The sequence below is a fragment of the Carassius auratus genome, chromosome 43, assembly GCF_003368295.1.
Source record: "Carassius auratus strain Wakin chromosome 43, ASM336829v1, whole genome shotgun sequence".
In the NCBI taxonomy this organism is placed as follows: Eukaryota; Metazoa; Chordata; class Actinopteri; order Cypriniformes; family Cyprinidae; genus Carassius; species Carassius auratus.
The window spans coordinates 16392434-16414627 of record NC_039285.1 but is presented as its reverse complement, the minus strand read 5'-3'; the positions used below and the strand labels follow the sequence as shown (position 1 = coordinate 16414627).

Sequence of the window (22194 nt, the reverse complement as noted above, 5' to 3'; positions counted from 1 at the left end):
GGCTTCTGAGTAATTGAATCCTAATTTCAGAAAAAAGAAAAAAAAAATTATCTTCATCCCTTTATATTGCATAGTCATTTTCACGTAGCACACATTTTCAAGTACACAGGAGTGTGAGTCTCAAACAGTGTGATTCTTGACCTGGGACAGCCAATGCTTTGTACTGGGAGGTCCTTTTAACCTGTAGCCATTCTCCTCTGGGATAAAGTCTACGAGGGCCTTGAAGACATTTCCTGTGTCATCATTGACACACAATATTTTACCATCAGTCACAGCACCGGCAGCATCGGGCATCATGGCCTTGGTCAAAACTTCTGCTGGGTGGCAATCTGTTGGCTCCACCTTTTTAAAAAGACTGTAGTTCCTCTGGTTTCTGGACTCTTTGACAGGCTTCTGATGCTAAGATCAAGTCTATTTTCCTTCTGAATCAGACAGGGTTTTATATGGTAATGGCAGACTGATGGTGATTTGTTTTGTTTACACTGTTCATCTCCAGACAGCAATTTGTTGATTAATGGCTCTGACATATTTTGCAGAGATGAGCTGAGCAGTAGATGGGCAGATCAGAAAGATTAAGGTCCGCACAGAGGAGACAGTGAGAGTCTATTGTGTCTTGTTTGAGTTTTTTCCCCTTTCTTGGCGGCTGAAGAAATGCACCAAGAGGAGGAAATCTCCCCCAACCTACAACCTGTTAAAAAATGCATCCTTTGAGTTTTACATTTAAGTTATTAACAAATGTAATCTTTACACTGTGAGAACACTACAGAAGCTTCATCTGGAATGTATATGCATAACACAAAGTTTACACTGCCTTTACAGGCACAATGTATTTACAGACTGTTCAGTGCTGCACAGTTACAGCACAGTTGCATTTATTGACTTTATGAAGTTATAATAATTTATATGACATTATGGATATACAAGCAAGAAATAATAAATGAAAATAATTATAATCATAAAAAAATGATTCAATTATAAAATGTATAATCTGGAACAATATTAAAAAATCCACTGATACACTGATGCTGCCAAAACAGAGTTGTACTACCAATACAGTGAGAGTTATGAAGGACCTTGGAACATGAATGAGGAACACAATCAAATAATTACAAATGGGTTATCTTTTGTTTGGGCTCAAATTAAAACCCATTTGTAATTATTTGTGTATTCCTCATTCATCATTTAGTATAGGGCTAAAAAAATAAATAAAGTTGCTGCCTTAAAAAAAAAAATTACTTAAAAACCTAAAAACATCTGAAAAAGTTGAGAATTGCCTAACTTATTTAGATGAGAAATGTAAAAACGTTATCACGACATTGTAACACTGATCTATATAAATAATAATTATCTAAATAATGATTTATTATTTAGATCAGTGGTTAATAATAATAACAATAGTACATTTATTTAATTCCCAAAATAATGTACAAAGATGGACAAAGACTGATATACATACAGCAATGTCAAAATATAGATCAGCAGAAAACACTGTCAGAATAACTTTTTTATTATTATTATTGATTGTGTTTTTAGATAAAGAACATGATAAAGGACATTACTCTTGCCATCTACAATCTGGTTCGGTCCTGTTCATTTGACTCACAGCGTCTTCCAAGACAGTGCGGCTCTGAAGCAGATGTATGTTGTATTCCCTGCTACAATCCTCTTCACTGAGATCCAACAACACATTCACATACTGTCTGCCCGAAGACTTTGTGGTCCTTTGTGTGCTGTAAATATTCGTATGCTGTTTCTCAGCATCAGCATCTTCTGATGCACAGACTTCAGTGCTATTCATCCCGGACTGCTTCAGTCACAGCCTGAAACACAGCAGCAACAACAAAAGAGATTTCAGTAAAGATAATTTTGTGTCTCACAAGTTAGCTCTCAAGTTGTCAGTTCACGTCTATATATAAGGAAAAGCTCTTTCGTATAACACCCTAATGAACTAGCCTACTGAAAGACTGAAACATAAACGAATTCGTAAATACATGCATCATAAGAATAAACATGCAATAACATGTCAACTAAAAACAACGGTCAACTTACGTTAATTTTGACAACACCAACATCTTAAATGTGGTACTGTTGTACAATAAAAAAAATAAAAAATAAATAAAAACAATTGTATAAATGCATACACTGGTATTGCATTTCTGTGAAGTAAACTGTGTGAACAGGTGTTTAGGGTCCTGGTTGTCATGATAACCGAGGGAGATAATGACGTAGTGGAAAAAGACAAGGCGTAATGTCGGTTAATGTAATGGTTGTTTTTGTTCACTTGTTGTAATCTGTAGGGTAGTTTAGTGTTAATAAATATATATATTTTTAAAAAGTCTTCAAAAAAACTCTTAGCAGTCTTATGATTAAGCTATAATTATCTTGTAATGTAGTTTTGTTAATTTACTTAAGATCTTTCCATTTTAGGCATTCACGAGACGCTTAATATGACAGCATGATTATTTATTTACGTATTTCAAAATGTATAATCTTAATTTTGTCGAAAATAACTTTACCTTGCGGAATGCAAACCGGTGGGCAGGTCATACAGGCATATTATTATGTAGGCTATCAAAACGGTTTTCTTGTATTTTCTTTCTTCTTATTTTTTTAAGACAGTCCTTTTATTGTGAACTGTTATTGCGGTGTTTCATCTACTGTGAGACGTGATCCAGCGCACGGACTGCTTGTAGCAAAGGGGGTGTGTCTTAACTGACAAGAGAATTCAAGTGTTGTGACGGATGGGCTCGTGAATATTCATTAAGACGCGCCGTTCAGGTTCAGTTTATTGGCTGAAAGGTAGACGTTAGTAGAGCCGTTGATATGAGTGATAGTAAACTGACGAATTAACTTCTCACTTTGGCTTATGAATATTAATTACGTTTCTTGACCTCGCGATTGAGGAAGGTTGGCAAGAAGCGTCGGTTTGACCTTATAAATATTCATGACCTAAAGCTTTGCCATAGTAGATTTCAGTCGGAGGCAGCATCTCGGCAAAGACTGGTTCAGATATCCGCAGTACCATCAACCAAAGCTTCCCGTAGCCTAAAATGCGGAAGGACACTTAACATCAGACCTCGACTGAAACATATTCAAAGGATTTACAGACCGTTTTATGGAAGCCGAGGCTGCTGTTGTAATGCTGCCTCCCAAGAACTGCATCCCCAGAAACTACAGTTGTATAGCCGGGCTGTTCGGAAGCTTGACAGCATCAGAGCAAAACCTGGAGGACGGAGAAGAAGAGATGGAGGGAGAGGAAAGCAAGAATGGAGACTGCGAATCGTTAGAAACCAGCGTAGTGAATGAAAAACCGAGAGGAAGGGAGTCATTCACGAAGCCCCCGTGTAGCCCGACCCTGCGCCGCAGGTGCAAGTCTCTCCCCACATCGGCTGAAAGAGCCAAATTAGAGATCGCACGAACCCAGAGCCCAAGCAATCAAAAAAGGGTACGTTTTGCAGACTCTCTGGGCCTGGACCTGATTTCTATCAAACACTTTGATGACACGGTTATGCCTGAGGTACCAGACCGCATTATTGACAAATTCAAGAAAGCCAGAGCGCTCCACTTGAACAATTTCGACAAGTCCAACACATCAAGCCAGTCCGTGTTTATGGAGCTGCTCTTCACAAATCCAGGATCCCTGCCGGACTTCCTTGACAGAGTTATAGCAGCGAAGGTTTTACTGGAGTCTGTACAGGCTGATGAGTGCAGCCTCTCGGGGACCGCGCGGGTTCTCAACTTGGCTTTCGAAAAAAGGGTCTATCTGAGGTACACCTTAAATAACTGGACGACATTCATGGATATACTTGCGTCCTACGTCCCCCATTCCAGCGACGGTCAGACTGACAAGTTTAGCTTCAAAATCATCACTCCGACCTTTCTGGAGTTTGGCGGAACACTGCAGTTTGCCATCAAGTACTGTGTCGAGGGAGGTGAATTTTGGGACAACAACAATGGGAATAACTACAGAGTAAGGCGACACAGATTTAAAATTTCTCCTCCAAGGGAATGGGAGAACGGATGGATCCATTTTATTTAGTGCGCGCATCAGCCGTTCTGCTACGACGAAGCTTGCTCATGAATATTAATTTCGTGACTTCCATTGACGGATTGGCTAAGTAATAATCATTAGTCAAGGTTTCGCCATAGTAGGATTAGGAATCTCTCCAGCAGTGTACCATGAAGGAACTACTGACCTTCCATGAAAAACGTATGTAGCATACCACATATTCGTAAATGTAACACCGTTGTCTGTGTTCTTGTCATTGCGTAACCAATGGTAGAAAATAGGAAATTAAATTGACGTCACAGAGGCAACCACTAATTGACAAATATAACATTAGGCATATTGTTCTCTTGATTTTGATTGTTTAGCTGCTGTACATGGGAGACAAGACCCTGTCCTGCATTCATTAAAATGAGCAGCACCATTTTAATGAAGCCAGTTTACATTTAGTTTTTACGCATGTGCTGTAATAGGATATTGTGTAATAATTACATAATCCACGGTGAGCCTGTTACTCGTCGGTTGTGCATAAGCATCACTTGTGCTTGTTTTACGTAAGATTGTAGCTAAGGGTTTCGGCTAACATTACCTCTGAGGGAGATTTTGATACAATAATAAATCAAACCTTTTAGAAGAGGCTATACCTTGTATCCATGAAAAACCAGTTCTGGTCCGTGACCAGTTCTGCTCTGCCTGCTGCATGCAGGTCTTGAAATAACTGCCTCTTGAGGCCAGGGGAATTATCAGGGGAATAAGGATGACCTGCGCAGCTCTTACAGAGACAGAGCAAAAATGAATTTGCTGAGCCGCCAAGGTGTCTTGCTTTAGCAATCCATGTGCAGCAAGTAAATATTGCATACATTTTCATGTAGGCTGTCGACTACTTAGTGTTTTACTTTTAAATTAGTCAAAAAAAATATTTTAAAATATATAATAGTTGGGATTGTCCACTCAAAAATGAAAATTCTCTCACCATTCACACACCCTCATGTCATCCCAAATGTTTGTTTAGATGGACACAAACATTTTTAAGAAAAATATTACATCTTTTACACATTAACAAAAGGGTAATTTTGGGGGTGGGCTATCCCTTTAATGCCTGACATCTAAAATGCAGATGTGTTTCCAGCTTCTCACAATCCAGTCGTTAACTGATTGATAAAATCACTCTGAAATGTCTCAATATGACAGCAGAGTCATTCATAACTTCTGTTTCAGAAAATTATTTTTATTAAATCCTCAATTCAACAAAATTTTGTATACATCTAAACCAAATACATTTTAATAATTACTATTAAGCATGTATTTAATCATTTATAGTTGATATGTAATTATTGAGTACGGTATTTTATTGTATGATGGTCATGCTTAATTTTTAATTTTTACAGTGTTCATTTCATTTAATAATTTTTGACTTTTCAATGCATTTAAATCACACCCTTCCTCCATCAGCAATGACAGCACATAAATTAATATAGTTCAGCTTAATAGTAATTATTAAGATTGATGTGGTTTGGATTTGGTAAAATGTGCTTGGTAAAAATATATGACCAAAATATTGATTATGCATGCACTGTATGAAATCCCCCCACCCACCCCACATTTTTATATAAAAGCGATTGTAAAATTACATTGAAATTAGCATGACAGCGTGACACCAAAGTGGCTCTGTAAAATAAAATATATATATATATATATATATAAAGAAAAACTAAAATAAAAGAAGGTAAAATTTTGTGATTTAATAATTGACGTGAGTTTATGACGTTTCTGTGGGGTTCACTAATGTTACATTAGTAATTGTGAGTTGCTTTCTTTGTCTACATACACTTCTTGACCATTTTTTTGCTAAAATACCCAAATCAAATAAACCTTAGACATCATAAAGTAATTTTAATACTAAATATATTAAAATAAATATACTTCCATTGTTCTATTTATTCTCTTTAAATTAGATAACATATCAAAGATTATTTATTTATCTATTTTTAACAAAACCAAATGAGTAGGTATTTTCAGGGATAATTAACATTTTAAAACACCTAGACCTTAATAAAACAAGCTTTTACATTGACGTGAACTTATCAGCTTTCATGCTAAAACCATAAGAACAGAAAGTGTTCCTACAAGTCAGTTTAATATACCTTACACTGTGTAACCTAAGTCTGGTTTGTGTGATATTATAAGTGTTATTTTGAATTATCTAACATGGATGTAGGTTAGTAAAGTTTTTCAAGCCATACCTGTACATCTCAATTGAATTCAGAGGCAAAAGCACACTTGAAACAATGTGTTAAAGTCTTCTCCGTAGTTAAGTTTATCTTTAGAATGCTGTCTCTGAACTGCAGTTCTAGTTCTGTGTATTTCTATGGCATTGCTTTCAAAAAGTAATTAGCTGGTGAAGTGGATTTACTTTTTTGTGGAGTTATTATAAACACAGTCATTTTTGAAGCGGATGTCATAACAAATGGCAGTAGACTGGTAAGATTGTAAAACGAGTGGTCCCTAAATCTGTAAGATTAGTGTTGAAAAGGGATGGGGCTACATAAGAACTATAGTGAATTACTGCCACTGAATGTGGGCTATCAGGTTGCAAGATTAAATGACTTCCTGATCCTCTTGTACTCGGCTACAGTCACAGCTGTTGCTAGGGTATCTGAGGCCCCGGTTCAGGTTGTTGCTATGGGCCCTCCTCAGTTGAAATCGCATGGAGCCCACTGAAAGCCCTGATAATCGTCACTAGCACAGCTACAGCTGATGATGGTTGAACATAAAAAATCACGACACCCGAAGCATCCAGGTTTCATTAGTGCCCGCGAATTATTTTGAAATCATTCAAAGATTATGCACTTTTATTTAAGACTTTTTTTGGTCTTTCGCCGCACTTTGAATAGTCTATTACTGAATGACAAATGATTGTAAAGCTGAACTTGTATGAAAGAGTATGAATAGAGCGACTACTCTTTGTAAAGTTATACAGCATGCAAAAAGAATTCAGATACCTTACATATTATATATTGTTATAATTATATATTTTATATATAATTATATATTTTGTCGCCACATTTTGTTATGCTACAGACTTATGCTAAAATGAAATAATTGAAAAGATGATCCGGAGAAATGGAATGCACCTAAACTAAATGTCTGGTGTCACAGCAAAGCATCTGAACACTTCAAATCCTGTTATATATTTATGTGATATTTAGTTTTTTTGTCCTTTTTTTCTGGTTTGGTTTGGGGCATATTTAAAGCATTTTAGCATAAGGCTGCGACATAACAAAATATGAAAAAAAGGAGTCTGAATACTTTCTGAATGACTCTTGCACAAATGGACATCCTGCTTTTCTTCAACATCCACAAGTTTTACCTCTTTAAATTGCCAATCTTTGCATTATTTTTATTTTTCTTCACTGGGTTTATACTTCTTTAGTCATTTTCTGTTTTAAACTACGGGTTTGGGACAGTTGGAAAGCAAGTCGACGGAAAAGGCTTGCTATTTTAAGTTCTTATTGTAATGTGACTGTTTATGGATTAAAATAGTTGGATCTTTGTGGAAGAAAAACTGATATGTGCTATTGTTTCACAAATTACAATCTGTGTTTGTTTGAACCTATGCAATACCTGTCTTTAATATTTCTGTTCTGTAACTGTATCAGTGTGTCATGTTTGTTAATCGATTTATTTTGGAATAGTAATACTGTTGTCCTCTGCTTGCATGTACAGACATCCTGCACTTTTATTTAGGCTGTATGGTGAAGGTGTAATGTAGCATAATTGAGTTCAAGAATTAAAGTATTTTGCGGTATCAAATTTCACTGTGTAATATCTCATTGTTCCTCAGCTTTACCCACTGTGTAGAGAGTATTGATAGGGAAACGTACACCCCTCAATTCTCTGTGTTTGGTAATAAAATGCTCTTATAATATAATATGTTTAAGTGTAGTCATTTGAAGTTTCATAAACTCCTGCATCTTTTTCTGAATGGCATATACAAGTTTCAACAGTTTAATGTTACACATGACTCTTTGTGATGTATTGATCTCAAGAGACTGGACTAGTCTCACATTTACACTTTTACTGTTGGCCCATCATAGGGCCAACGTCTTGTATTATTCTCGAAAGCCTGAATTGTTATCTTATGCATTAGAATACAGCAACGACAAAAACTATTTCCAGTAAGGGTAAAATAAAGAGTTGCACTTATTTTCGCTTACCACTTTAACACTTTAAAAATTGTTAATAATATAATATTGAAACACAGACACATGGTAGGTCACAGTAGTTTAATTCACCAAAGATTCGCTCTTTTTCTTATATCACACCCCATATACAAATATACAGTGTTGCACAACAGGTAGTGTAACTACTTTTCACAATAATAGAACTTTATGGCTCTGCAAGCAAACATTTCTGCGAGTTTCATACTATATAAATAAATTCCACTGAAACCATTAACCCTCAGAATAAACCAGCATTTGTTTTAATTCTAAAACCACAATTTTAATTCCAAAACAAGATTTAATTCCAGTGTTTCTGCATTGTAATCAGATTCATCGAAAAGCTTCTCACAATTTTAGATTGCTTGCTGATAACTTCTAAAATTAGCACTTTAATTCAATATTCTCTCTGTACACATACAATTAAATTATTTTTTTTTATCTCATGTTAATTTCCAGTGCAGACAAACGAGACATTCATCAAAGACAATTGCTTAACTAAACTTAAGATTTCAGTGCATAGCAACTACATCAGATAATCTACATTCTAATGGTCAATGGTGTACCTGCCAATAACACAAGGTCTCTCTATTATAAATGCTGGTGTTAAAGTCTATATGGAAACCAGTATGACTGAATGTACATTTCAGATCAAGTTGACGTCTCAGAAAAGTTTCACCATTCTGCTTTACCCCATTTGAGTGAGCAACAAAAGGGAAGCTCCTACATTATTTAATGCATCACAGTAAGAGGAAGCGCCTTGACTGTGGGTCTTTATCTTACACAGTCCACACCATTTTTTATTTTATTTTTGCAGATCTTCTATTTGCGCATATGTGATTTTGATGATAATTGTTTTCTAAAGGGACCAACTGAGGCACACGAAAACCAGCACATGAAGCATAAGAAGGTAGCCCATGAATATGTAGCGTGACTTCCCCCGGGATGGCAGTAGTTTGGAACAGCAGTGTATGCTCCTTCCTTTAAGCCAACGCTGGCACAACTGAACCCCACTCCTCTAAAAAAAAAAAATAATAATAATATTCATGATAACAATAATATCAAATCACAGTTTAGGCACACTCAAAACTGATACTGAGCATTACTACCGCACATGAGTTTACTTGTAAGCATAAATGTGAAAGTCGCTATAGATTTATATTTAGGAATTACAGTTGCAAGAAAAAGTTTGTGAACCCTTTGGAATTACCTGGATTTCTGCAGTGATTACTCATAATTAGGGCTGTCAATTTAATGCGTTTGATTAAATAATGCATTCAAATTATTGACGCATTCAAATTTACTTTTGTGGGTCATTTCTTAGCCCAATTTGATGAGCGATTCATTTGCAATTAATTTAATTATTCACCACATTATATAATTAATTAGATTCAAATTCTTAATAACTAAACAACCCTACTAATTATGAAGTCTCATCTTTATCTATAATTCTAAGTATTAAAGACAAACACTTTCTGACTAATGATGACACACAAACAGTTCCACTTTTCAATGAAGACATTAGCAATTATCACGGACAGGGCAGGTTTGAAAGAGAATAGATGGGGGCAATGACTGGAAGCTTTCATTTATACATGTATTACCTTGTGTCGGCTTGGGTGAAGAACAAGACTTTCATACTTTTCCTCGTCTTTTTCTAGCTGAATACTAAAGTCCCTTTGAGAATGCCATGACCGGTTTGACTCCATGCTGAAACACACACACTATAGTGAATATCAAGTGGTGGACAACAAACTAGCAAAGTTGGTATCAGTTATTAACACATTTTACTTTCAAGAGTAAAACATTACATCGTGGGCCTTAAACTTTTCATGGCCAAGAACCACCTTTGATTCTTATGGCGTCATTCCGATCTGAGGAGAACATGTGGAAGTCACCAATACCTTACTCAGACAAAATGGCCTCACTAAATGAGAAGTTTGGGCAGCCCTGTCACATTGCCTTAAACAAGCCCACCACTGTCAAGGACTTCCCATTTAGCAAGTGTTACAGCAGCCATTAACGTGTTAAGGCCTTTGGACCTTGATGATGAAGTTCAGCTAAGATGCAGTTCACATGTTGAGGGTGAACTGATTGTCAGAGGTTGACTTGATCTAGGCCCATAATTACCATACTTGGCAGAATATCACCAGTACCGGTAATGGTGTAAAGTAATTATTTATAATTTGACACCAAGGCCAATACTTAGTACTATGTGAGTTAGAAAGCTATACAGTCGTTACAGTCAAAGTTTCACACCCCAGCAAATTCCAAAAAGCAGGTAAAATAGGGCTGTGCAAAAAATCGAATGTGATTTTCATGCGCATCTCATCAGTTAAAAGGTGTTCCTGTGATTAGTAGTATATCTCCAGCACGTGCGTTCAGATCAGGGTTGCCAGGTTTTAACAACAAAGCCTGCCCAGATGCTTCTCAAAACTAGTCCAAAACTAGCCCAATCGCATTTCCGGAGGGTTCCCTGATAAAAATTAAAATTAAATAAGGGTTAAAATCTAAGTTTTTTTTGGCAGGGTTGCCTTGGTAAAAATGTGCATTTTAGGGGCTAAATATCACGTTATTATAATAATAATACACGATTTTGTGTAGATTGTCAGGGAACTACGGCTCTGTGTTGTAAAGTGCAACCAGTGTTGCCAAGTCTGCGGGCCTTTTTTTATGGCCGCAGGTCGAAGCGACCCCAATCCCAATAACATGATATTTAGCCCCTAAAATGTGAATTTTACCGAGGGAACCCCGCCAAAAAATGTGTATTTTATCGCCCGGAACGAAACGCGATTGGGCTAGTTTTGAGAAGCAACTGGGCAGGTTTGTTTACTGACTAGATGCGCATGAAAATCATGCCCTAATGGTAAAAAAATGGTAAAATGAGAAAAGGAAACTTATATAATATTAAAAAGCAACAGAAAGGTGAATAAGAAATTCTTGAGGTGTAACAGTCCTACAAAGCAGCCCTGTGATCTCAAAAACTCTAAGACCTATGCCAAGGGATGCTCTTAAAATAATATGCTCCTTTCAGAAGCCACAGAACAACACGAGTTACAGGGGAAAGCTTGATTTATTTGATTCTCTACAAAGACCAACAGGATGTCCAAATGCTAAATGCATAGGAGGGTTTCATCCTACATCTTTCCAGTCTTTATTTCACAGCGTCTGGTAAAATCACTTTTATTTCATTTCCAGTTTACAGAGCAGGCTGGCCTCCCTATTGAGCTGTTCAAGCATGCCAAGTCACTCACGCTGACTCAAGCAAGATTGGGTTGAATGCTCCAAGGGTCTGCTCCCTTAGATTATAAACATATTGTGCAAACATTTTTACAGATATGTGCTTATTCTCCAGCTTGAGTGGACTTCAGCGGACACCACTTGCTCTGTGATTTTAAAAAGTGAATTAATAAATGTACCTCTTGTACCTCTGAACCCTCTGTTCCGTCAACCGCACGGCTTCCTCTGCAACCTCTCTCCTTGATCTCTCCTCCTCTAATCTAGAGTTTAACTGAGACAGATGAAACTCTGCCTCAGCCAGCCTGGAAAGAACATTTAAGTGAGTATCACACAAAAAGTTTACAACATGAGTCATCTATAAACATTGTCTGTCTGTCAAACCTCATCCTGAGATCTCCACTGTCTGAACCACTTGGGTTAAAATTGGCACTGATTGGTTCCTGAGGGGCTCCTGGTGGAACTTCTGTGTAGGCTGAACCCTGCTGAGAAATGAGATTTAACTTATAACAGACTCAATTCTAATTTCATTTCAAAGGCCCTATCATATCTGCTCCTTTTTCAGGGCCAAGAACTAGAGCTAATGTTGCACCAGTTCTTTCGGTTAGATTTCTTCAAATTATTCTTCCTCTGGTTGGGAGTACATGGCAATGTATGATAAAAATTAGATTTGGCATTAAACCTTTACATTTTTTGTTCAAAGCTCATTGAAATGGTTTTATTTCTGGACTATTCAAATGTTAAAATGACAGGACCAGCTACCTGAAAAACAGGAAATGAGGCAACACTTTATTTCGAATAAAAGTTGTGTAAACAGGAAAAAGTCATGTGATTACTGAAATGCAGTCATGTAATTACTGAACCACTGAAATGCAGCACCTCTGTGTGAACCTCAAAATAAATGAATAAATAAACCAGATACAAGTAAACGTCCAAATTGGCACATTCTGAAAATTTTAACAATTATGAACAGGACTGAAACAATGCAGTTTAAGAAGTTATTTGAAAACGTATAATTGTTATCTTAACAAAAGATTTTTCTTTGTAGCAGTTGTTACAGTATTTCAGATCCACCTTTATAGAAAGATAAACTCACCTGTGTGGGTGAATATTGGTTTTGAAATTGTGTCTGCAGCCAATAGCAGCGATTCTGGAGCTCACTAACAGTCTGCTGTGAGTCTCTGAGCATCTTGGAAACGGTGCTTAACTGGGAGGACACACCTTCCTTTTCCTCAATTGCCTGTTGCAACTAGTACATATACAAGGATAACACATGCACGGCAGTAAATATAACACTTTATTTAGTTTTCCAGATGGAACATTTGGATGCATACCTTGATGTTGAGTTGCTGGAGGCTAAAATCCCTTTGCTGGATCTCTCGCTGGCAGTGCTGCAGATGGCTATGCAACTGGACCCAGTGTTTTTGAGATGCATCTTTACCCTGCAAAGCCATAGACTCCTGAAGATACACAGACAAAAGTAACTGGAGTGCTGGGAAATTAGCCAAAATCTCCCTAAAAAAATTAAATATTGCTGCATCATCATTCACCTACTTAAACACCTACTATTTTTGTGAAGAATAAAGTACATTTTGAGTTTGTAGCAGGATTATAGGCAAGTGGGACATTTTAATGGATCCCTTTGTAGCACAGTTAAGTGCATCATTCTGTCACAGTTAACATCCTCATTTACCATTTTCATCAGGTTATATATTGTTATACATCTTTATCTAAATCTCCTTTGCTGTCATTCGAATTTCCTTTCTCAAACCTGAGCACTTGCCCAATAGCATTTCTATTAAATCTGTTTTTTAAAGCATCTAGTTCTTTCTAACATTACTTCTTTTTGAGTTAGAAAACTCAAAATACTTGAAACCTGCAAACTCTAAACAGCAATATCTAAATGTTGCCAAGAAAGAATATTCTGACCTTGTTTTTGAACAGGACATCAAACATGTTCAAACTCTAGATGAGTTTAAATTCTTTTTCATATTCTTGAATTTCTTATTTCAATTCAATAATTGTTTCGCATTTAGCACTAACCAGGATATGGGGTTTCTCTCTCTCCATTGTGTTGTCTTCTTCCACTTTGCTGGATTCCCACTTGTGGTGTTGTAGCTGGTCCTGAATTCTCTCAGTCTGATAACTGGAATTTCTGCAGATCTCTTCTTTTTCCAGGACCAATTTACCGATTTCTTCTTCCTTTAATGATTTTTCACTGATAACTTTAAGCAACTCTTGCTTGGTCAAATCGTATTCCTCTTGAAGTTGCTTGTATCGTTCATCCAGTTTCTGCATTTGCGACTGAGTAGCAAAAGTGACTAGTTCCTTCTCAGTTTGTGTTTCCCTGAGTTGTGTGATCTCTGAGGTTAATCGCTCTATTTGACAGGTCAGTAGTGAAACTGTGTTTTCCAGTTCAGACGCAGTACCTTGCAAGTGCAGACACTTTTCCTTCTCCTGCATCAATAAAGAATCATTTTCATTAATGACTCTGACGAGATGGTTATTATTTTCTTGTAAGCTCTTTAACTCTCTTTGAACTTTAGCAATTTCGACCATTTCTGATTTCAGTCTGGCTTCGCTTGATTCTGATTGTGCCATTAATGTTTTCTTAACCAGAGAAAACTCTTTATCTTTATTTAACAGCAACCTGTCTTTTTCTTGCAAAGCTGTCTGCAAATTCTGAACTTCTTCATGGAGCTCAGAGATCGCTGTTATTTTCTGGGTGATTTGGCTCTCGCTTTCCAACAGTCTGACATTCATCTTATTTACAGACATCTCCTGTGTCCTGAAAACTTCCTCTTTCCCTTGCAGAGTGAACCGTAAAGCTTCAAATTGAGAGTGCTTGGATTTTAACTGTTCTGCCAGAGATGCCAGTTCAACTCTATTACTTTCCAATTCATTTTGTAGGGACGTGATCGTCTCTTGTAGTCTAAATTTTTCTGTCATTAAATTCTTCAGTTCAGATTTAATTATAATGTTTTGGTCATTCATTGCCTGGTCATTATCTTGATGTTCCACAACCTCTATTTGTTTCTGTCTTAACTCATCTTTTAATCTTACATTTTCTGTTAACTGCTCCTCTAAAGTGCCTTTTAAATGTGCATTATCAGATTCAAGCCTCACAATATTTTCATTCATAATACCAAGCTGACTAGTTAGTGAAAGAACCGACTCATTTCTTTTGCACAATTCCTCTGAGTGATTGTGGCATTCAAGATTTTTCTCAATTAAAGTGCTTTCTTTCACTTCCAAAGTCTGGTTCAGTCTGGACCACTCTATTTTCAGATAAGCTAGCTCTTGTTGAAGGGTAAAAACAAGATCTCTTTCATGACCAAGTTCCTTTTGTAGCAAACGACATGAATTTGATTCTTTTTGCAGCAGTGTTTCTTTCTCTGTCAGACCCAATTTATGATTATTAGCTTGTTCTTCAAGAATGGAAATACTATTTTGTAACTGCTTAAGTTGGTGCTGATAAGTTTCCATTTGTGTACTTTGGTCTGTTAAGGTCTTTTCTTTTTCAAAAACAATCTGTTCGTATTGAAGGACTTGAGAAGTGGTGGATTCAAGTTCTCTGCTAAGATGATCTACTTTCTCTTTGGTCTCCCGGAGACATTTTGAGAGGGCTGCGCACTCTAAAGACTTTTCCTGTAAGGTCTCAGCTCCAGACTGCAGATTCTTTTCAATATTTTTGTGTTCCTCTACTTGCAAAAGCAAATCTTCATTTTGCTTATGCAAGCCTTCTATGATTTTATGGTTTTCCATGTCTTGTTTTTCAAAAATCAAGATTTTGTTTTGTAGATTCTCCCTCTCCTTGGTCGTTTCTGTGAGTAACTTCATCTGTTCATTTGTTTGTTTATGGAGGTACTTATTCTGTTCATCAAGACTAGCAATATTAGAAGCAAGTTTTTCATTTTCTTCAAGTGTAATTGCAACCTTGTTATTCATTTCAGACACAACTTGGGCCTGTTTAAGCACTTCTTTTTGTTTCTCTTCAAACATTTTTTCTAATTGTCGATTTTGTCTACTCAGTGTCTCATAGAGTCTAACAATATTGTCTTTTTCTAAAAGAATCGTATCCATTGACTGTTTGTTTTGCTCGAGTTCTTTGCTCAATTCATTCCCTTTGAGTGTTAGCTCTTCCTTATCTCTTTGCAAGTGTTCTATTGTTTTAACACTTTCTGAAAGCTTCTGTTCAACTTCAGATATTTTGCTTGCCAAACTTTTCTTTTCTTCTGAAACATCAGAGAGGGACTGGACACTAGCCTCAATTTCCCTCTTCAATTGACAATTGTCATTAGTGAGACTTTCGACTTGTAAAAGCAAGTTGTAATTCTGATCTTGCACAGCTTGCATTTGCTCCCTAGCATTATCCAGGTTCTGCTTTTGTCTCGCAAGCTCTCCCAAAGTCTGCTCAAGCGATTCCTGAAGTTTCTGGTTGTTATTGTTCACCGACTGAATACTCTCAATTTTATCAGACAAATGTTTCTCAAGGTTTTCTTTGGCTTCATCTCGAATCTGGAGTTCTTTGTTAAATGTCTCTCTCTCTGCTACGGTCTTCTCTTGAATAATCTTCAGCTTCTCCTCCAATGAAGATATTATCGTTGACTTGTCTTGGAGATCTTGCTTAAGCTGTTCTTGACATTCAACCTGCTCCGCAAGCTTTCTAGAAAACATCAGAAGCTCACTCTTATATTTGCTGGCTTCAGAAAGCAACTGATTACGCTCCTCCTGGAAAGAGTCTTTTTCATTCACTTGTTCTGTATCTAATAGCTGGTCTTTGAGATTCATATTCAGCTTCTGTATTTCCATGCGGAGATCCTGAATTGATTTCTTATCCTCTTCTGTTAGCTTTATTAAGTCTTTAATTTCATTACTCTTTGACTCACCGTCTTTTCTCGCATCTTTTAGATCAGTTTCAGTCCTCTTCAATTGTTCAATCAGCTGTGGTATTAACACATTAAAGAACTGTTGGTCAGAAAGCTCTGGGTCTCTAAAGATTTGAACATCCTGTTCAATTTTAGTCAGCACATCTTCTTTGAACTTCATTTCCTGTTTTAGTTCATGAATTTGCTCTGAGTATTCTGCTGTGCTGGATGTTAGTGCCGATATATCTTTGTCCTTATCAATGATGACATCTTGAAGTCTATCGATTTCACGCTCACAGCTCTGCAAGTCATGAACCAGCTGTGCTCTTTCTTCCAGATGAGCTGCGTTCAGTCTGTCAAGATCATCGTTTGTTTGAACCAGATCATTCTGTAATGATTCTATAGTTGCCTCTTGTTTTTGGATCTAAAACAAGAAAATCGAATGTAATGATATATGTTAAACATCTTAAATAAATAAATACATGCATTAATTTATAAATAATCTGTTTTGTCAAAATATAATTGTCAAACTTGCACAAATCGGAAAGGAAAAGAAAATGCGCCATGGCAGCCAGTGAACAATCAAGTCTAAGATGTTACCTTGTCTTTCAGCACACTGAGATTGAGTGTCAGTTCTGTAACAGTTGCTTTCATCTCAGAGTTTTCCTTTTCAAGGTTGTTGCATGTCTTTGTAACTTCAGCCAGCTGCACAGCAAGGAAGTCTCAATTACTCACATACACTGTAAGTCATATTGTCTCCACTGTTCTTGAGGCTTGGGTCTGGACTACACTGTGTTTAAAATATTCTAAAATGGATATTGAATGCAAAAAGCTCTCGCTGTCTCGCTCTCTGTAAATATAATACACACACAGGTAGGGATGCACAATATATCGGTGACCATATCGGTTTCGGCTGATAAATGGTCATTTTACTGTTATCATTATAGAACCTTTAAGAAAATTTAGCCAGAACCGGAAAACGTCACTAACCATGCAGCGCTGACGAATTACAACATCCGCCCGCACGCCTTCCGGTTTCCAACAGCCAGCAAAACACTAATAACTATGTTAGAAATGTCATATATATATATAACATTATAAAGAGTATATACGTATGTATGTGTGTGTGTGTGTGAAGTTATGATTTATTTGGGTTTATTTGCCGTGCCTTGTTACGTTGAGAGCCAAGACCGCATACACAACAGGAGTTACACATTTTGACTACTTCAAGATCGCTTGTGCATTTGCATCTTTTTGTGCATATATAAGCTATAATATTATGTTTATGTTGTATTAATATGATTCTCATACAGCTTAATTAACACACTAACAAAGCGCTTCAGTTTACTGGTGTTCATTTAGCTCTTCAGCAACAGCGGCAGCAACTCAAACAGCAATGCTGCTACTTGAAACAGTGATAGGCTATGAATTGAAGATACATCTTTTTCGAAATCATTGATATATATTATTAATAATAACCACCACCACTTTTATTTTTATCTCATTATTTTCATTAATAAATATTTTTTTCATTTTTTTATCCCTTATTTATCCATGGAACATCTTTTTTCATTCTTTACATGTAAATAATGTTGCCCAATGACTTTTTGATTTGTTTAAGCATAACTTTATTATTATTATTATTATTATTATTATTATTATTATTATTATTAGTATGGTTGCTTTATGTTTGATTTATGTTGAAGTGTTTATTGGCTTTTAAATGGTGAGACTTTTTTGAAATCAGGTTTGGATTTGGATTCAGATTTATCAGCCAACATTTAAGTTATAGACTTTCATTTAAAAATAATTATCGTCGCAGCCAAAATTTTCACATCGGTGCATCCCTACACACAGGACATGCATACATTTATTGTCCACTTGAAATATGTGACAGACAGCTGATATAAATATTAGCATGCCCAATTATCTAAATGTGTCATCTTGTTAAATAGATTACATTATTAAATATATTACTCCATATTACAATACATCTCATATTTACTCACATTGTGTTCAGTTTGAAGCAGTTTTTCAGTTGTTTCTTGGTTTTGTTTTTCTTTTGTCTCTAAAGCCTCTCTCAGACTGTCAATATATTCCAGTTTCACAGAGGTTCTGGCAAGTGTATGCTCCTTTTCCATGAGCGAGGACTCCAGACACTCCTGTGTGCTGCTCAGTCTGAGTCGACATATGTTAGAAATATATATATTTTTTTTTTTCTGGTTATTAAACATAGTATAAGTGTACAAATGAGATTACCATGGCCACTAAACAGACATCTTAGTTGGGATGTTTCTGCAATTAGGCCCCAGGACCTAATTTTGAATAATTACCCTTTGAGTTGTTTGTTCAGGCTGGCAATGAGCAGCTGATGCTTTTCTGTGTCTTTAATCTGCTGACTGCGAAGGCTGGCAACCTGTGCCTGCAGGCGTTCAGATTCATTCTGATGGATAGGAAAATGGAAGATCAAAACAACAACAATTCAAGCAAAATAGCAAAAACATTATAGACAACTGTATACTTAAACTAGGGCTGCATGATGATGACTAAAATCAGAATCGCTGATTATTGCCCTTGAATACTGTATTCACAATAAAGAATACCAATTAATGCACACCAGAAACAAGCTGGAAACTAGTTTGTTGTTGTTTTATGCATAAGTACATTAAGGGTGTTTTCACACTTGAATCCTCTTTAAAAGAACCAAACTTAGAGAAATCTGTGACATGGTCCAAGGGCCCAGTGCGTTTTGCATTCACACTGTCCCTGAAAAAGGAATCAGATGTTGTTTTGGTCAACTTAAAGGGGCTATGTTGAAGTCAGAAACCCTTCGAGTAAGTAGGTCAAGTGCAGAATAGTAGTCAACCGATTTATGTTTTTTTGACAGCTGATACCGATAATTTGAAAAGTAGGGGGGCGACAGCCGATATAAAGCCGATATTATTATTTTTTATTATTATTAATAATATTAAAGAAATTTGAAATCATTTGACAACTGATTAAAAACTAAATGTGTAAAAGAAACATGCTTATACTTTAGATGACAGTATTTTTTACAAATAAATAAATAGTTAAAAAAAAAATATTAAAAATAAACACTGTAACCAGCAGGGGACTCAGTATTCTGGGTAGTTTGTGTGCACTGGGAATCATATTTTTAAAATAAAGCCAGGGTAACCCTCATTTTACATACAGCACACAGTGAAAATGGCATGAATATGACTATGGGCAAATGTATTAAGCGCAGTATAATTTGAAATCACAAGTTTATAGTTTAAAGCATTTAATTCACTCAGACAGACCATCACGCAGAGAACACATGATCATGCTGGATAAAAATGCACACTTCACAAGATCTCACAGCTGGATTTGAGTTTGCGAGGTTTGTGAATGTTCAGTGAATTCTGGCCCAGTTCAGAATGTTCGTTAGTCATTTAAAGATTTGTTTACCGTATTTTTCGGACTATAAGTTGCACCAGTCCAAAAATACGTCATGACGAGGAAAAAAACATATACAAGTTGCACTGGACTATAAGTAACATTTATTTAGAACCAAGAACCAAGAGAAGACATTACCGTCTACAGCCAAGAGAGGGCGCTCCTATGTTTTCAGTGTAGACTACAGGAGCACTGAGCAGCATAGAGCGCCCTCTCGCGGCAGGAGACGGTAATGTTTTCTCTTGGTTCATTTATCTCGGTTCATGTCAAATTAATTTTGATAAATAAGTCGCACCTGACTCTAAGTCGCAGGACCAGCCAAACTATGAAAAAAAGAGCGACTTATAGTCCAGAAAATACGGTAAACTATATAAATGAATATTTGCTTAATGCTAATGGCAAACAAGAAAGTATTATAATGTTTGCCTTTCTATTACCAATAGGCCTAATATAAAAGCAATCGTTATAATACTTTCTGTATACATAAATTTCTTTGTTTAACCGTTCTATCTGATTATTAAACAGACTTCTATCTGTGTTAGCAGAATTGTTAACGACGACAAACAAGAGAACACTGAAATCTCTTTTGTGTTGTCAAATGCTTGAATGGCTTAAAACACACTCCTCCGGTTTCACAGACAAGGCATAAGCCTAGTCCCAGACTAAAATGTATGTCTGGGCTGTTTTAACTGAAAGAAACTTGCACTGACTGATCTGAAAGTATGTCAGATTCATTGTTTTGTGCCAAGATGCACGCCAGTATTTTTATCTAAGGTATATTTCTAAAAACTACGTTCATGTTCTAATTGAACTATGGCCTTATCCTCTCTGTGAAACCGGGTCTTTAAATGTTTAAACTGACAAGGGTTAAAACATATGAGAATGATACACATTCTTGAGGAAGCAGCAATAGCCCGATACTTTAAATAGGTGATTAGTTTAACACGGGAGCATCCTGTTAACAGCAGGTAAGCATACTGTATTCACAGGTGAACATAAAATATCTTACATCCTACTGCTGGTGAACGAGCCACTGTAATGCAAATATATGTCTGAAAGGCTGGACATATGACAATAGCACGAGGATATCATCACGTTCTTGCGTGACCAGTCGGATCTCATGCCACCATATTCACAAATATGTTTTTTTATTACTTATGCAGCCCTAGCTTAAATCAAACCATTAAAAACCATTTGTTGACCCACCCTGTGTGTGAACTGCATCTTATTTGTAGTGTGAGGAGGGCAGTGTTAAAACAGTACAAACAGTGATTAAGGACAGTACAAAGAGAAGTTTTGTGATTTTTGAAAGCTTACACAAACAGAAACAAACCTGCGATTCGGACAATGCTTGATCACCTTCATCTATACCAAACGTCGCCTGCGTTAGAGGAGTGTTGCATAAAGTTCACTCAATATACAGGCAACTAATTGGCTATCCAACACTCAAAGTGAAATTCAACAAGATTTAAACTGTCAAAAACAGTTGATTTTCCCCAACACCTAAAGAAAAATGGACTTGCATCATTCAGCATTTATTTTCTTATGCTGAAACTGACCTTTCGATAAGCTCACAAATGCAATATCTACATAAATGTCTACAAAATTTTTTTTTTCAAAACTCATTTGTTGGATTATAGATTGTTTTGAGGGGAAAAAAAGGATTAAACAAATTGCTTCTGTACAGATTATAGGAAGGTAAATAAAGTGACTAGACCTGATTCATTTCCACTTTATTTAATGATTCCGGAGGCAATCTAATAATTTAGTGACTGACAGTTGCAGGAACTGAGTGAGCAGGCTTAGCAAAGGGTCGGTTGGCAAGCAGTGTATTTGCAGAGGTTGACATTGATAGCACCTTTATACAGTCCAAACGCATTTCTGTGTACCTGAAGTAATTCAATGCGAGCCTGAAGTTGCAGACGGTCCTCCAGATCTTGACACTGTTTCTCAAGGACCAAAATCTGTTCCTGCAGTTGGTTTCTCTCTAATTCGAGCTCCTCAACAACAGACCTCAAGCCATCTGAACAAGTGGGGAAAAAATGGCATATTTTATTTATTTTCCTTGAACTCTCACCTCTTTCTCCAATTAAAATGTATTTGTGTGTAATTCTTTTTATGTAATGAACAGCATATCTGAGGGCATTCCAGGGCCAGTTTTATGGTGATCCCACCTTTCTGACTCCAACAGTGGAGAAAGGTTTGCTACATTTTGACTGCATTGTGGTGAAATAACACAAAAAAATGCACAGTGCCATCAGATAAAGCTGCTAGGATGATAGACAAACACCTTTTAGAAGACAAAAAGGAAGGTATCTGTAAGGTAATGTTACTTGCACTTTTCATCCTATGCACTTTATTCTATTATCCACTTTAACCCTGACTATTTCAGTACTATTTAGTAGCTATTCTTGTGTATCTGTTA

At 36.4% G+C, this 22194-nt stretch overlaps 3 protein-coding genes across 5 annotated transcripts in view; 1 reads left to right on the top strand and 2 right to left on the bottom strand.

The window, feature by feature from the left end:
• Positions 1-50: 50 nt before the first annotated feature.
• Positions 51-2710, bottom strand: LOC113061799 (uncharacterized). The gene is given in 5 exon segments (XM_074559875.1): positions 51-344; positions 347-559; positions 562-688; positions 1604-1820; positions 2517-2710. Coding segments are annotated over 4 exon segments (759 nt in total). The 5' UTR covers positions 1799-1820; positions 2517-2710; the 3' UTR covers positions 51-120.
• A 250-nt stretch (positions 2711-2960) lies between these two features.
• On the top strand, positions 2961-6869 carry LOC113061797 (protein phosphatase 1 regulatory subunit 3E). Its single transcript, XM_026231239.1, has one exon. The coding sequence runs from the start codon at positions 3116-3118 to the stop codon at positions 4037-4039; it is 924 nt and encodes a 307-aa protein (XP_026087024.1). The 5' UTR covers positions 2961-3115; the 3' UTR covers positions 4040-6869.
• A 1408-nt stretch (positions 6870-8277) lies between these two features.
• LOC113061795 (golgin subfamily A member 4) overlaps positions 8278-22194 on the bottom strand; it is a 34681-nt gene continuing 20764 nt past the window's right edge. The window contains exons 12-23 of one of the 3 annotated variants that reach the window (XM_026231235.1): positions 21659-21792; positions 21103-21150; positions 18665-18774; positions 18341-18509; positions 16932-17036; positions 13507-16755; positions 12798-12923; positions 12560-12712; positions 11848-11948; positions 11646-11768; positions 9831-9936; positions 8278-9244 (exon numbers count right to left, since the gene is read on the bottom strand). In XM_026231235.1, the coding sequence (XP_026087020.1) occupies positions 9086-9244; positions 9831-9936; positions 11646-11768; positions 11848-11948; positions 12560-12712; positions 12798-12923; positions 13507-16755; positions 16932-17036; positions 18341-18509; positions 18665-18774; positions 21103-21150; positions 21659-21792 (4583 nt within the window). In that variant the 3' untranslated portion in view covers positions 8278-9085. The remainder of the gene's footprint in view (positions 9245-9830; positions 9937-11645; positions 11769-11847; positions 11949-12559; positions 12713-12797; positions 12924-13506; positions 16756-16931; positions 17037-18340; positions 18510-18664; positions 18775-21102; positions 21151-21658; positions 21793-22194) is intronic. The other 2 variants (XM_026231236.1, XM_026231237.1) reach the window with 2 other exon arrangements.